Consider the following 15,514-nt stretch of genomic DNA (forward strand, 5'->3'; position numbering starts at 1 on the left):
CTGGGTAATTTATTGACTACTCTACAGAACGTGAAAAGAAAGATGTGGGTGCAGAATGGCTGTCAGTGTATTGGCTGTTTACCCTCGTGGCAGCGTGGCAGACAGACCTGCTGCTGCCCAGCATCATATATTGCTAACTTGGGACAAGGTCAGAATTCAAGATTTGAAGCTCCATTTCCATTGAATGCCTCTGCATTATTGTGAAGTTGAAATGTTATAAGTTGAACCATTATAAGCTGGAGACTGTGTACAAGTATTTCTTAGAAATATGAAATTAGTCAGGAAAATAGGTTGGCCAAAGAAATAAGAGAGAAAGATTGAGAGATGGAGAGAGGGAGGGAAAGAAGGAGGGAAGGAAGGAAGAGCTTGTACTTTTTTAGGAGCTCAGAACTCAGCAAAATGAGTGAAGTTACCTAAAAGGCTGTAGCCATGTTCGGCCTGAGCAGAAACTGACCTCTCAGGTCGGCAGTGTGGTACACCCGATGAATGGGACTTTCAAGTCGTGTCACCGGTATGTGGGCCAAGCAGTGACTTGGTTTTAGGGAGCGGGACTGGGGCTAGCCACCAGCCCTCATCAGAAGGGGCTCCTGCCTGCGCTCACCTGGCCCGAGGGAGCTCTGGCCATCACACATGACAATCTGGGAGCTTCCAGGGGCGGAGGGCTGACACTCCTTCATGTCCACCAGACCTGTTTCCATAGCACCAGAACCCCTCAGGCCTTGTCCACCAGGAGGGGAAGCTGACCACAGGTTTCTGGAAGCAGAACCAGCTCCCCTCCTGGGCCTCCCTGGCGGCCCCTCCCAGCCCCCAGCTCCTCTGTCCCCGCAGGAGGTCCTCTGTCCGCAGCTGTGTCTGTGAGCGACTCTCTGCACCCCCCTTCTCTGGCCCCTTCTTTCTTCTGTCGGCAGGGTAGCACATGTTCCCCACCCCCCCCAACTGATCTATTTGAGGAGAATGTGGGGAAACAACTCTTTAATTAATCTCCTGCCTTCATTAATTATTGTAATGGCTTTCAACTTGAGGTGGCGGGGGAGGGGGTCACAATGTGCCTAATATGTTTTGATGTCGACAAATACATTCTCTCCTCGGCAGAGAAAGAAGCCTGCTTGGGGTTTGGGGCTGTGGAGTGATTTACAGAGAACATCAACGTCAGAGAAATTCTCCCACTCCAGACTCCTGGGTTGGCTTTCTGGAACTTTCCCCCACCCCCACAGGCTTTCTCTCCCCTTAAGATCTGTGTCTCCTTGCCACACTTGTCCCCCTCTCCCAATGCTCCTCCCTCTGTTAATTCATCTTTTTCCCATATTCACATCCCTCTTTTCCCCACCACACCCCTCTCGCTGCCTCTCCCCTTCTCTCCAAAGCTGAGGAGTCTTAGGTAACAAGGCTGATGAGCAGAATCTCCTGAGCAAACGTCATTGCCTACAAGCAAAGGGGCCAGAGTCCTGAAGGGTACCGTGGGCAGAGAGGTGGGAACCGGGTCTGCTCTGGCCTGTTTTTCTGTGGAAAGCCCTCAACTGGCCTCTAGGGGTGTCTTACTGTCTTCATGAGAGCAGGCAAAGGTTACCAGGGGAACCTTGTGTAAACAAAATGCTTTCCAGGCCTTCGTGGACCTGGAGAAGTCTTCCAGGTCTGCCATCAGTGGGGAAAAGACAATTTGGGCTGGCAGGATTTCTGGAAAGAAGGAAGGAGATGGAGCTAAGAAAAACAGTCCCACAAATCACTCTTCAATGAGGTGAGTCTCCACGGCAACCTGGCCAGGGCTGAGAACCACAGAGGCAAGAGATGCACTGTTGCCATGGAAACCACATCCTAGAAACCCACTGGTATTGGGCCCTGTTTGCCTTTGCAGATGAGGTGCTGGGGGCAGGGGCTAGACCCCCAGGGTCCCTCAGAGAAATGGGATGGAGGAGAGTGGAAGAAAAGAGGGGAGAGAGACAAGGGGCAGGAGAAAGAGGCGAGACAGGAGAGGAGATGGAGAGAAGGAGAGAGAGGGTGACGGAAGGAGGAAGGAGAGAGGAGAAGAGGGACCCAGGTAGCCTCTCAGGTGGATCCTGAGTTCTCGGGGCTTTGCCCGACAGCAAAGGAAGTGGCCGGTGCACTCAGTGTGGGCATGTGTGAGTGAGCTGAGTGAGGGGAAGGGGCCTGAGCTGGAGCCCAGGCTAAGCCTCATGCCAGCTGGAGTCAAGGCAACTACTTGTCCTCCTTGCTTTTACCCCATCATCATTCAAAATGAGTAAATGGAGCACACCCAGGGGTACCTGCTCACTGACCACAGAGCAACTCCCCCGAAGGGTCTGGAACCAGAGGAACCCCATTCGGGGCCTCCAGGGCCTCTGCCCCAGGGTGCCCAAGCACAGGGGCTCCAGAGGGAAGGTGACCGAAGTGGGCCCCAAAGCCCACCGGCCTCTTGCCCTAATTACTCCCAGACATCGTCTGCGGTTCCCTTTTTCTGGGAGTTAAGTGGCCACTGTGTGCCTAGCGCCACCTGCTGGTGACCACTGGAAGCAAGCCAGCCGTGACTAGAACTGGCTGGTCCTAGTGTGACCTCCACTGAGCCGCAGCACCCTCTTCAAGCTAGGTGGCAAACTGGTATCTTCCTTCAAGTCCCTCAGACAGCCTGGGGGCATTACGAACTCTTCAATCAAATGAGCCATCGTTGCTTTGAGTGTCTGGTCTTGCCAAGTCAGTTCCCTCGCTGGGCTTCCACATCCCATCTGTGCAATGGAGGTCGAGAAAGGCTCTTTATGGCTTGGATAGTCTGATTCCTGGACTCAAGCCAGAATCTAGCTGCTATCTGGAGGATTTCTTTGAGTCTTAAGGGAGACACCAGAACCCCACCCCAATATACTGTTCCTTGGGCTTGGAACTCTATAAACCCCACATGGTTCAACGATAGCCTGGCCCAGGAGGATCCAGGGTTTCCCATCATCTTCCCCTCACCAAGTGATCCCCAGTGAGAGGGAGACAAAGCTTAAGCACTGTCACACACAGCATGCCCTACCAGACGTGCCCCAGACCCCTGCAAACCCGCCTGCTCCTCCTCTGTTGTCTGAAAAATCTCCTGGGTCCACAAAGGCTCCTAGAAGTCTGTCAGAGGGGAAGGGAAGCTGGGGAACCAACATTCTTCTAATCAATGTGTGTGCTCACCACCTCTGAACAAAGAAGTTTCCTTCATTTTCTGTAGGAGAGATGCCTCCTTAGGACACCTTGCTTCCTGAGCATCTGTGGCTGCATCTATGCCTGCTGAACTGTCTGCTGACAACTGAGAGGGCCAGGGCCACCATGGAGGAGTTCTGGAGGTGATGGTGGGCACCTTGCTAGCCCAGAAAGGCAGGAAGTAAGTGAAGAGAGGCTTTGGGTCAGGAGCGCCAAGTTCAAATCACAGCTTGCCTTCTTAGTAGTTCCACGATCTGCTGCCATTTTCCCACAGCCAACTGGAGGTAATAGCAGTGTCTACCTCCCAGGCTTTTGGTGAAGATTAAATGAGATAACTCATGTGAAGCCCTTAGCACAAGGCCTGGCACTTATCATTACAGACTCATCATTACAGCACTCATCATTACAGACTCAACATTACAGACTCATCATTACAGCACTCATCATTACAGACTCAACTCAGAAGGCTCTGGACTTGGACCAGGTCAATTCTGATTCATTATAATATCAACAACATGTATAAAGTGTTTCTCCTATTAATAACTATTTGTGGGGCACCTATTATGTGCCAGGCACTGTGCTGCACAACAGGGCTAGAGCAACAGAGGAGACAGGTGTGATGCCAAACTTCATGGAGTTTCTAGTCTGGTAAGAGGCAAGGGAAAGTGGTAGACAGACCTCAAACAAATAGTGACATGAAAAATAAATTACTCTCCATTCTGAAAGGGAAGCAAAAGTGTGAAAGGAGCATAGGACTAGAAAGCTGACCTGATCTGAGTGGTTAGGGAGGATTGATCTTTCCTCTCCCACTTTCAGGCTGACTGGAATAAGAACACAATGGCTGGAGCTCAGCAATCATCTTGGACCACAAGGCAGGGCTGCTGGACAAGATCAAACTGCGTGCCTGACAGCTTCGTGAAGGTGCCCAACCCCTTTCTGTATTGTCTACTTCTGACTTTTTTTTTTTTCATTTTCCTGAGGGAACATTATTTTAATCTTATGAACAGTATTGTTTTAGATCTTATCTGTCCTTGTCCTCAGAAAGTTCTGAACCACTGGACTGGGGTTAGCAATGACCATGCTGCCTCCTCTTTAGACTGTAAGAATATTGGTGGCAGAGGGGGTGCCCAACCCAGGGTTTCCTCATAAGAAGGAGTTTGCAGAGTTAGTTTCATTGAGTGGGAAGGAGTTGACAAGAGACGAAAAAAAAAAAAAAATCACTGAACAGATAAATTAAGGTGGATGTAAACCTGGGACAAGAAGCCCAAACCATTTCAAGTGATGTCTGAAGACAGAGCTAAAGGAGGGTGGGACAGGGAAACTCTGCAGCCAAGGACAGAATCTAGCAGAACAAGAGCCGAGGGGATTGAACGCAGGGATAGGACTGATCTCCAGAACAAAATACTTTGGGGGTATTAAAGGGTTCCTCAGGAATGGCTTCAACTTGACCCTGACTTTGATTGTAATGTCTAGGGAAGACTCAAGACTTGGGCAGCCAAGAGACCTGGTTTTAAATCCTGTTGTGCTGCTTACTAGCTGGGTGAATTTAGGTAACTTGCTTGAGCTTTCTGAGCTTTTGTTTACTCATAAAAGAAGTAAAAATAGATGGAATAATATATATATACTCCCCCACACTGCCTGGTATATTGCGGTGGTGGTTGTTTAGTCTCTTGGTCAAGACTGACTCTCGCGACTCCGTGGACTATAGCCCGCCAGGCTCCTCTGTCCATGGGATTTCTCAGGCGAGAATACTGGAGCATCAGTATTCAAAGGAAACTGAGCTGAGTGAAGACAGGTGACTGTGGAGGTACTGGGGGTGCTACGTTGGATGGGGCTGCGCTAGACACAGCCCCCCAAACCTAGAGAGCCCGCCTTGGTGATGACAGCAAGGCTGGCCTATCACCCCATGAGACTTCTTAGTCCATGTTCTGCCTGGAGGCTCCAGTGCCCGGGGCTCTGGATCAAGACAGGCCCCCAGGCTCTTGTTGACAGAGTCTTCTCCTGGGTGGCCTAAGTCACCCTGCACCCCCCCTCCTATCCCCTAGGGCTCCCAGCCCAGGTCTGCTACCTCCCAACTGTACAACCAGGTGTGAGTTGCTTTAAACTCTCCAAGCCCCAGAGTCACCATCTGTTAAAAGGGAGAGATGTCTTTTTTTTCTTTGTGGGAGGATGAAATGGGACAAGACTCCTACACCAGGATGAGACCATAGCAAATTCATTCTAATGAAATTGCATACACTCTCTGCTAGAAACCTGAGTTCTGCTAGTACTGAAATGCAAGGCAATTGTAAGCCTGGTCCGGTTGAGCCCAGCACTCACCTGGGGCAGGAAGACGATGATTTGATGGCGGGATGGAAGTCATGTTCCTGCACAAATATTCCACCAGGTGGCGCCATGGTATAACATTCACAGCCCTTCAGGCCAACAAGCCAAGATTGCTGGGGTCTCCAGGTCTACCCCTTCAGGCCAACAAGCCAAGATTGCTGGGGTCTCCAGGTCTACCCTGCGCAAGAGGAACAGGACTTCATGAGCCACGTCAGAGCTAAAGGAAGTCTGAAGCTGTATCATTCTTCATAGCTTCCCTCCATCTCCTTCACCTAGATCTTCATCAAGAGTGCGGTGGGAAGACAGTGGGGGAACAGGGACGGTGACAATGGTGATGCCAAGCCATGCCAGCTGCAAGGCTCACTAACCACCTCCTATGGGAGAGGCTCTGTGGCAGGGACTGTGGAGTTTTAGAGCGGAGAGGGGCCTTCGAGGAAACCCACCCATGCCACTTCATTTTTCCAGAATGGAAAGAGGCCAGCAGAGGGTAACGCCTGTCTGTCAGAGGTGGTAGAGGCCAGTCAGGCTCACCTTGGGGCTCAGCACGACTCAGGACGATGGGTTTCCGGTGAAGCCTCCACAGGTGAGGGCAAAGCCAGGGGAAGACAGGAAAGTCAATCCATCCAGCTGCAAAGGGGACTGAGGAGACCAACTGGGTGTGACTTCCTAGGCTATTCCTGCCTCACTCTCTCCTGGCACACAGAACACCCTCCCTGAGTGTCTGCTGAACGGACTGCCCTCCTGGGACAAAGATTAAACCATCCAGGGAACTTCTTCCTCCAGCCCTGAAGAATGAGGGCATTTCTGTCAGGGCCCCTATATTTCAGAGAAGCAGCCCCATGGAGTGGCTCAAGGTCAGAGCTGCAGGCCCTTGGGGGTCAACTGGGTCAACCCCTTGTGGTACAGGTGACTCCGAGGAGGGCAGAAGAGAGTCAACAACTCACTCCAATACCAAAACTCAACAAAATGAAGCAGCTTTCTATGCACTAATATGAAGCGTGTCCAGGATATACTGTTAAATTTTACAGTACGAGAAGAAAATGGATTTAATTTTCCATTATTTATATTTAAAAAGAAGATAAAATTACTACATTTGTGTTTGCAGATATTTGCATAAATAAGTTCTGGAAGGATTTAACAGATGCAAAGAACGGTAGTTCAAAGAAGGCAATGGCAACCCACTCCAGTACTCTTGCCTAGCAAATCCCATGGGCGGAGGAGCCCAGTGGGCTGCAGCCCATGGGGTCATGAAGAGTCAGTTAGAGGGTGAAGGGGGCAATGGATGGATGGATGAGGAGGGGGAAGGAGGGAGGCTTTGCCTGTATGCATCTGTACATTGCCTGGTCTTTGAACCATGCAAACGGATTGTTTTTCAGACTAAATTTTTAAAATATTCTTATGGCTGATTCATGTCGTTGTATGGCAGAAACCAACAAAAACTGTAAAGCAATTATCCTCCAATTTAAAAACACTTTTAAATAGCTTGCCCAAGATCATACAGTGTTTCCCAGAGTTGTAGAATACTTTCACATGGCAGGGTATGAAATGATTTGAGGTTCACAAGATGATGGTAAGCAATTCACAAACAGCACTGAGTCCTCCCGTGAGAAAGCCGTTCCCTTTCCAGTTCTCTCCAGTCTTCTGAATCCATCAAGGGGAGCATCTCAGCGAGATGCCAATGGGTCTTTAACACCTCTCCAAATCCTCATAAACCACCTTTTTAACAAAGAAAGCAGGTATCAGACATAGAGCCTTGGCCGACAGCAGTGGCTATTAGCTAAGTGGTGAAAATGGAATCATGTCATTTTCTCTACACTGAATTTATTTACTAATATTTATGAGGAATGGCAAGGAACACTGGCCTTCCATTTGCAATAGTAATATGAGTCTTCCTTTTCAAATTACTTTTAAGTAAAGTTCGTGTTGCTCTAAAGAAAACTATTATGTAAACCCTAATGCCACTGCTGTGTGAGCATGGTATAATCAAGCGCTAGCCTTGTGCCAAAAACTGCTAAGAATTTCCCATGAATTTATATACTGATCCTCCTGCCAGTAGGAGGTGCAGATGAGGACATGGAGAGGCAGGGAGAATGTGGACCTTGCCCAGGGTCACTGGTTGACTGGACGTGGAGTTGGGAATTTGGCATCCAGCCCCCCGTAGGGCCCAGCAAGCAGCACAAGGAGGCATAAGCCTTAAGCCTTGGTCTCCCGTGGTGGCACCCAGCTAGACAGGCTGCAGGCTTCTCTCTCCACCTGGCTTTGGGGGGCACAGCCCTCTGCCCCCCTCATCCTTGCCTGTCCGGTCCTTCAGGGACCCTACATGAGATAATCGGATTTCTCTCCTTGTTGGTTTGCAATGAAAATGTCACATGTTCAGGAAAGCAGGGAAGAGGGCTGCACCCCATCCAGTGGCTGCGGCCCGGAGCTGGGAAGCTCTAGAGGCCCCCCAGCTAGGCAGCTCAGCTAGAATCCTTCCACCCACCCTGTGCCCTCTGCCCTCACAGAACTGATCTGATGGTCGCATGGGTGCCAGCAGGCGGTGAGGCCTTTGACCACCCTGTCTCTCTCCTCTCTCTGGACACGGGCACCTCGGCCCAGTCAGGGGGTAAACTTATCCACAACCCTCCATCAGAATCACCTGGGGGGGCTTTGTTAGCGGCAGGTTCTGGGCCACACCCCTCAGCGCATCTGAGAGTCTATGGTGAGGCCTGGGGATATGCATCTGAAACAAGTCTGTAGGTGATGCTAATGAATCCTAGCTCTAACCACGGCTCACTTAGGGGTTGAAGAGGTGGGGGATCCTCGGGTGGATTATATATGCTCTCCAGTGGCTCAGACAGGAAAGAATCAGCCTGCAATGCAGGAGACCTGGGTTTGATCCCTGGGTTGGGAAGATTCCCTGGAGAAGGAAACAGCAGCCCACGCCAGTATTCTTGCCTGGAGAATCCCATGGACAGAAGAGCCTGGTAGGCTACAGTCCACGGGGTCGCACAGAGTTGGGCAGGACTGAAGCGACTGACACACACACAGTTCGCTCAGCAGTGAAGTAAGGATGACGCTGATAGAACCGATGACATTCTGGTGACAAACGACACCGGGAGCTCAGCACAGCGTCAGGCACACAGCACGTTCAGCAAACCTCTCCTGTCCTGACACGAGACAGGTAACAAGCCTCCGCTTAAGGAGCGAGAGAAGCAGCTGCATTTCTTCTCCAGCAGAAGCGGGGCGGGTGGTGACACGGGTCACAAACACCCAGCGCTGCCCCTGGGTTCTGGCTGCCTGGACATGAGGACTGCTCTGGCTGAGCCCACTGCACTGCTTCAAGGGGCAGCATCTGAGGAGGTGCAGGAGTTGGGAGCATTCTCCCCCCACGCCCCCTGTCTGTCTCCCTCACCCACTGCACCAAGCGTGATCCCCAAGGCTCTGAGCAGCAGGAGGGACCCAGACCATTACCCCTCACTGGAGATGAGCAACAAGGTTCTAGAGGCTAAGTGAGCCGTCCAAGGTCACAGACTCACAAAGCAGAGCAGAGCCTACAAACAAACAGGCTTCCTCCAGGGCCCAGCCATCCAAGGTGCGGGGCCTTCTCTGCCCTCATGGTCAGGCATCCCTGGGCAGAGGCTCTGGCCACCACAGCAGGGCTTTTCCCTTACTTCAGAGAGCTGGAGTCCTTGGTTAGAAAGCCTGGCTCCCTGCCTCTGCTAAATGGCCCAAGCAGAGTCCCAGAGCTGCCAACACTGTTTAGCTCTGTCTCAGGCTTGGTGCTTCTTCTGGGGAGACAGAGCTGTGGTCCCTACTTGCAGGCTAGCTGGTGGGTGGGGAGGGGTAGAGAGTGTAGAGCAAAGGGCTTGGAACTTGTGGAAGGGCCCAGGAGGCCGCTGGTGCTCAGAGATGGAGCAGCAACAGATGGTGGGGCCAGGAGCTCCTCCCCAGACAGCTCCAACTAGGGGTTTGAAAAAGCCCCACGGGGGGACAATGGTTGTCTCCAGCCTCACAGAGGCAGCAGAGGGAACCCAGCTGTGGCTTCTGAGGCAGTCAGGCCACAAATCCAACCTGACATGGAAACACAGGGCTCGGAGGATTAGCCCTAGGGATTAGTAGAAACCTCCATTGAAATCTGCCCTCAAGGTGGCCCGGTCTGGGGGGTCCCATCATGTAGCAGGCAGGGTGGTGGGTCAGGGAGCAGAGGAGAAAGGGGCCATGCTGTTCAGCAAACCTCCAGCTAGGACGCCCACCAGGCCAAGGCAGCCCTCGGCCTCACTCGGGCCCATCGCTGTCTGCATCTGGCCACCTCCACCTGCTTAGAACACGCCTGCAGCACGATTTCTTGGTGGCAAGGGTTTACCAAAGAACCTCATACAGGAGGCAGAGATGGCTTGTATTACTAGCAGGTCCAAAGGCTGCACAACCCCAGGAGGCGCCTTCTTTCAGCCTGCTGCCTCTACGAGGCAGATTTTCAGACCCTGGACCTTGAGAAATGAGGCGGGACATTGGTTAGCAATCCGCCTGGAGCCCAAGAGGCACAGGGAAGGTGGGTTGAGGAAAGGAGGGTCAAGAGGGGCCCTTGGGACCCCAGCCCACTTCAACCACAGAAGCTGTATTGGGTCTGTGTCCTGAGTGTTGAGCTCAAGCGGCAAACAGCACTTCTTACTTCAACAACTCAGTTTTTTCAAATCCCCACTTCTTCCCTTAAGCTGGCTAGCAAGACCATGGAGAACGGGTTGGGGTGGGGAGTGTGCCACTGCCTCAGGGGCTGACACCGGGGCTCCTCCCAGCCCACAACCTAGCTCTTGCCCATCTGCCTCCTTCTAGTGGGAGCAGGGAGGAGGGCCCTGCCTTCTCTAAAGCACTCTCAATTCTCCTCCAAGGCTGCAGGCTTTGGGAATGGAAACTGAATTACAGAAAAAGACACAGTTCTCAGTCCTGAATTTATGGACTCAGATTCATAGCCCTTCAAGGAATTTTATACGTTGAAGGTTAACCTAAGATTTATTTCTTCAGAGCTCTACAAGCCAAGAAGGCAGGGAAAGCTCAGCCTCAGGGGAAGCTGTAGGGGTCGTCCCTCCCCCAGGGCTGCTGGGCTGGAGCCACTGGGGGCGGGGGGGGAGGGGGGGGGGCAGGCGGCGGAAGTGGCCCCAGGAGGAAGTGCCCCAGGAGACAGCCTGGAGAGCAGCCAGGCCTGGGTACCCCCTCCCCTGCCCAGGCCCCAGAGGAGCCACTGGGAGCTAGACTCCTTCCCAGTCTACAGAAATAGAGACACAGAAGACCCTGAGAAGAAAGTCCTGTTTGAACAGCATAAAGCTCCCCTTGGGAGTGTCTGTGATAAAAGCCACCAGCTCCCTCCAGGGCACAGGGTTGGTGGGGAGAGGGTTCTGTCCCCCATAGCACACAGGCTCTCAGCAGGGACAGGAACCATCTCCACCTCTCCCCAAGTCTCCCCCACATACACCCCATGAAGGTCTGCTGCCCCGGGCTGGGCTTTCAAGAAGCACCTCCCAAACCTGCCTTCCTCCCCCAAACCACCAGACCCAGAAGGAGGACCCTAAATGAAGGGTGACAAGTCTGGTCCCCGGGCATGGGGAGCCCTCAAGCTCACCCAGCCTCTCTCTGACCTTTGATGATCAGCCCACTGAAGGCCCAGAGCCCCCAGGCATCCAGTGCCACCCCGGCCCCCCAGCAGGGCCTCCACACAGACCCAGGGCTCAACCAGCCATAGCTCAAGGCCGCTACTCACCTAAAGCCGGGCACCCTCACCCTGCGTGCACCGACTGGTCAGTGCCAAGACCTCTGCTTTCTGGGGAGAGTGTCCCGAGGTTAGAGGCCGTGAGAGCCTTGGGAGGCTGAGGGAGGGCTAAGCAGCCTCTGGTCCGAGCCCCTGGGCCAGGGAGACCTGCACCCCAGCTGTCCTGACACAGCCCACAGCCTCACTGGTTGTTCTTGTCAGAGGACCTGCCCCACGCCACCCCACCCCCAACAAGGCCCACAACTAAGAGTGAGCCAGTTATCCAAGCATCAGTCAAAAGGCCCAACTCCAGGCTTTACCTGGCCCACTGCCCCTGCTCTCAGAGGCTGTAGGGAAAAGGTTAGAAACCACCTCTCAAGGTCAGTACCCGCCTCTGCCCATTTCACCAGCCCCAGCCACTCCCAAACCACCCTTACCACGTCTTCCAGATCTCCATGCAGCCGTACTACCCATGTCTTTACATGGACACACGTTTACTTAAATTTCTTTATTGAAAATGCCACCACAATAAGTAGAATACCAGTACCACGTGTCATAAATAAAAGGTAGCCAATAAAAATATACCATTAAAATGGAACGGAGCTATAAAAGTCTGGAAACTTTTCCCACTAAGCCCCAGGCCTGCTCCCTAGTAACGGGGAAGCCAGCCCGTGTTCTGGGCATGAGAACACATTGGCACCTAGCAGAGACTTTCTTCTTGGCATAAAAGGATTAGAAGAGAATTGGAAAGAGAATCCCTCTTTTGCTGTGACTTTGTGCTTAATGTCTGACACTAGCTAAACGCGTCTCAAGGGAATGAAGTGGGGACCACCCGACCCTTTGGGAATGTTGGACTAGAGGCTCCCTCTGCCTCTTGCTTAACACAATGTGCACACAGGCTCTCTGAGCACACCCTCAGGGCACCGGTGTGGAGCTCCTGCCCACGTGCCTGCTCTCACACCGAGGCCCCAAAGCTCCCCCTCCCACACGCCTGCCCCCCAGCAGCCCCTGGAGGTCACCGCTGACTCAGGTGGGACACCAGGTAGACGAGGCCCACCAGCAGGAGCCCGCGCACGCCGAGCATCATGAGCAGGAAGAGCAGCAGGATGGAGGTCACCGGCTCCACGGCGTGGTTGCCCAGATGCCATTGTGGGAAGCCCATATTCACCAGCTGCCGGTTGAGGTCATTGAAGGGGGACTGGGCGGCACCCAGCCTGGCGCCTGCCTGCTGCTGGCGGGGGCCGGGACCCCCCAGGGAGGCACCGTGGCCCCTATTGAGAAAGCTCTGCGAGGTGAAGACAGAAAGAGACGAATGAATCCAGAGAAAGCTTCCCTGGAGTTGAGGCACTGGAGGCAGGAGGATGCCTGCCCTCCCCTAAGACCACCTGGGGCCACCCCCTCCTTCCTCAGCAATCCCCAAATGCTACCCATACCACTATGGGTAGCCCAAATGCTAGCCCAACCACTGAGTCACAAGCTCTCAGAGCATAGAAAATGCCAATCCATATTCCCTCCGTCATGTGAGAGAGAGTAGAGGAAGGAGGCAACGAGATAAGACTACAGGGCGTGGCTTCTGGGAGGACATTTTTAACCTCCTCCTTCCTTCTTTTCAACTCCTCATCATGCGGCCATGGGCTCATCTTCTCCACTTATTCTCCAGCTTCTCTCTCATCCAACAGACTCTAAAAGATGCTGGCTCCAGTAGGGACTGCTGACCAGATTAAGGGAGAGAGCTCTTGGGTTTGAAGTCTGGGAAGGCTGCCTGGAGAAAGGAGAGCTGGGGAGGCAGAGGGCTGAGAAATAAATCTACTGGGGTTTTCCCCAAGCCTTAAACCCCCAGGCTGCCCAGCCCTGCTCTCTATAAACAGGGCTTCAGTACAGAGAAGGTTAATCGCCAGCAAGGGAGCCTCTGGGATGGAAGAAGTAATTGGTACATTGGACAGGAGACCAGCTGCTCTCATCCACAGGGCTGGGTGCCTACCTGTCGAGGAGTGCTACTGCGAGGCTGGGTAGTATTCCTCACACGGGGGTCATCATCCTGCACAATTTCCCCATTGGCCAAGATCCGAACCATCCTTCCAGGCTGCACCTTTCACCAGGCCTCAAAACACCTGAAGGACAACATTCACCAAAGAGATGCTTGCTTTCAGTGGGAAAAACTGCAATTCTGGGTGCTCACATTGGTGACCCAGGCTGAGGAGATGGTGTGTCTAGTTAATAAAGAGAAGAGAAACAAATACTAGCTGTTTGAAAGAGTCCACTAGGAAAACTATCAAAAGGACCTTCAAGGGACTTCTCTGGCAGCCCAGTGGTTAAGACTTCTCACTTCCAATGTAGGGGGCATGTGTAAGTTCCCACTTGCTGCAGGGCGAAAAAAAAAAAAAGGATCCTTGGAGAAGGAAGTTTTATTATTAATCACCACCGCCAGCAACAAAGGAGATGACAACTCTTGCTCATCAAGTCCACCCAGGCTCATCTCACTCACACCTCCCAACAATCCTCCAGGGCTGCTCCAGCTAGAGACCCAGAGGGGCTTACCTCACTCACTAGGACCACCCATTCATGGCCAGCAGAGAAAGAACATGAAACCAAGAGCTCTGGCCCAAGGTCCCTCTCTGTTACTAACTGTGGAGTTCAGTGTCTCCATTTCCCTTCCGTTAAACAATGGTCCAGTGTGCTGTTCCTTCCGGGAGATGCTAGGGACTCAGGCCTTCTGCCCGCAGGAGACAGGGCCCACTGCAGAGGCTGCTTTCCTGCAAAGGGCTTACCCTCAGCTGTCCCTCACCTCTCAGCTAACACCAGGAGGGCGGGGCCAGCCTTCCCGAAATACAGGATGGGGGATGCTGCTGCGGACCTGGGAGCGGAAGGGAGAAAAGGAGCCGGGAGGGCCCCAAGGAAGTCCATGGCTGGAGGTAGGGGTCCTTCCACGCTTCTCCCCGAATCTGGGTCAAGGCCATTATTTCTCAGAATATGAGCCACAGTTTCCGTCTAAATTTTCAAAAGCACTCGTAACACACTCGCCAAAAGGGGTTAAGAGCCCTCTTCCCTTGCCCAAGGCAGGGACAGGCGGATCCCCTCTTTGAAGCCTGCTGGCCCTTGCAAATAACCAAGAGGGTCCAAGGGCCGCTCCGCAGTCCCTTTGCGCCTCGCCATCCCGCCGCGCTGGGTGGGCTGAGGGTGCGGTGGGCCCTTCCAGCTCCTGCCACTACGGGAGGTGGGGGTGGGGAACGGGGCTGGCAGGGCGCGCTGCCGGGGTGGGAGGGGCCGCTGCCCGGGCCGCGGAGCCCGACTCCGAGACCAGGCCCAGGGGAAGGGAGGAATGCACCCTCGCTCCCCCGCGCCCAGGGTCTCGGACACTCACCTGCGGGCGCGGCTCCCGGGCCCCGGTGGCGTCCACTCGCCGCGGCTCCCAGGCCGCTTCCTCCCACCTGACCTCACAGGAAGCGCGCGCCGCAGCCGCACTGCCCCGCAGGTGGCGCGGCAGCTCCCTCTGTAGGCCTCTGGGGGAACTGCAGCTGCCGGGACCCAGGCGGCGCAACACGCGGGAGGAGGGAGACACACCCGCCAGAAGAGGAACTGAAAGAGGTCCCGGTGCACCTCAGGACTGGGAGAGAGGGAGTGCGGAGGAAGAAGGAGAGCAAAGAGAAGGGGAGAAGAGGCGGAGGAAAAACTAGGATGTGGGGAGCCTCCGACCTGGGGGCCACAGGCTCAGCCCGCCGCTATGAGTGGCTGAGCCTTTAGGTAGGACCCACCCCGGCCCTCAAGGAAGTCCAACCCCACTTCCAATTCTGGAAGTGAAACGCAAAGGGGAAAGTGAAATGAAAGTCACTTAGTCGTGTCCGACTCTTTGTGATCCCATGGACTATACGGTCCATGGAATTCTCCAGACCAGAATACGAGAGGGGGTAGCCTTTCCCTTTTCCAGGGGATCTTCCCAACCCAGGGATTGAACCCAGGTCTTCCATATTACGGACAGATTCTTTACCATCTGAGCTACAAAGGAAGCCTACAAATATTGAAGTGGGTAGCCTATCCCGTCTACAGCAGATCTTCCCAGTCCAGGAATCAAACCGGGGTCTCGAGTTGCAGGCGGATTCTTTACCAACTGAGCTATCAGGGAAGCCCTGACAAAGAAAAAAAGAGAAGAAATATCTATGGGAATGCAGAGCTCCAAAGAATAGCAAGGAGAGATAAGAAAGCCTTCCTCAGTGATCAATGCAAAAAAAAATAATAATAATAATAGAGGAAAACAAAAGAATAGGAAAATTTAGAGATCTCTTCAAGAAAATTAGAGATACCAAGGGAATA

The 15,514-nt window shown here is 53.3% G+C and overlaps 1 protein-coding gene across 1 annotated transcript; it reads right to left on the reverse strand.

Annotated features, from left to right (window-relative positions):
- C28H10orf35 (chromosome 28 C10orf35 homolog) lies at positions 11,700–14,828 on the reverse strand. The gene is made up of 3 exons (XM_018042627.1): positions 14,568–14,828; positions 13,188–13,317; positions 11,700–12,491 (listed from the first exon to the last, which is right to left on the reverse strand). The coding sequence occupies exons 2-3, from the start codon at positions 13,278–13,280 to the stop codon at positions 12,222–12,224; spliced, it is 363 nt and encodes a 120-aa protein (XP_017898116.1). The 5' UTR covers positions 13,281–13,317; positions 14,568–14,828; the 3' UTR covers positions 11,700–12,221.

Source organism: Capra hircus, chromosome 28, assembly GCF_001704415.2.
Source record: "Capra hircus breed San Clemente chromosome 28, ASM170441v1, whole genome shotgun sequence".
Lineage (NCBI taxonomy): Eukaryota > Metazoa > Chordata > Mammalia > Artiodactyla > Bovidae > Capra > Capra hircus.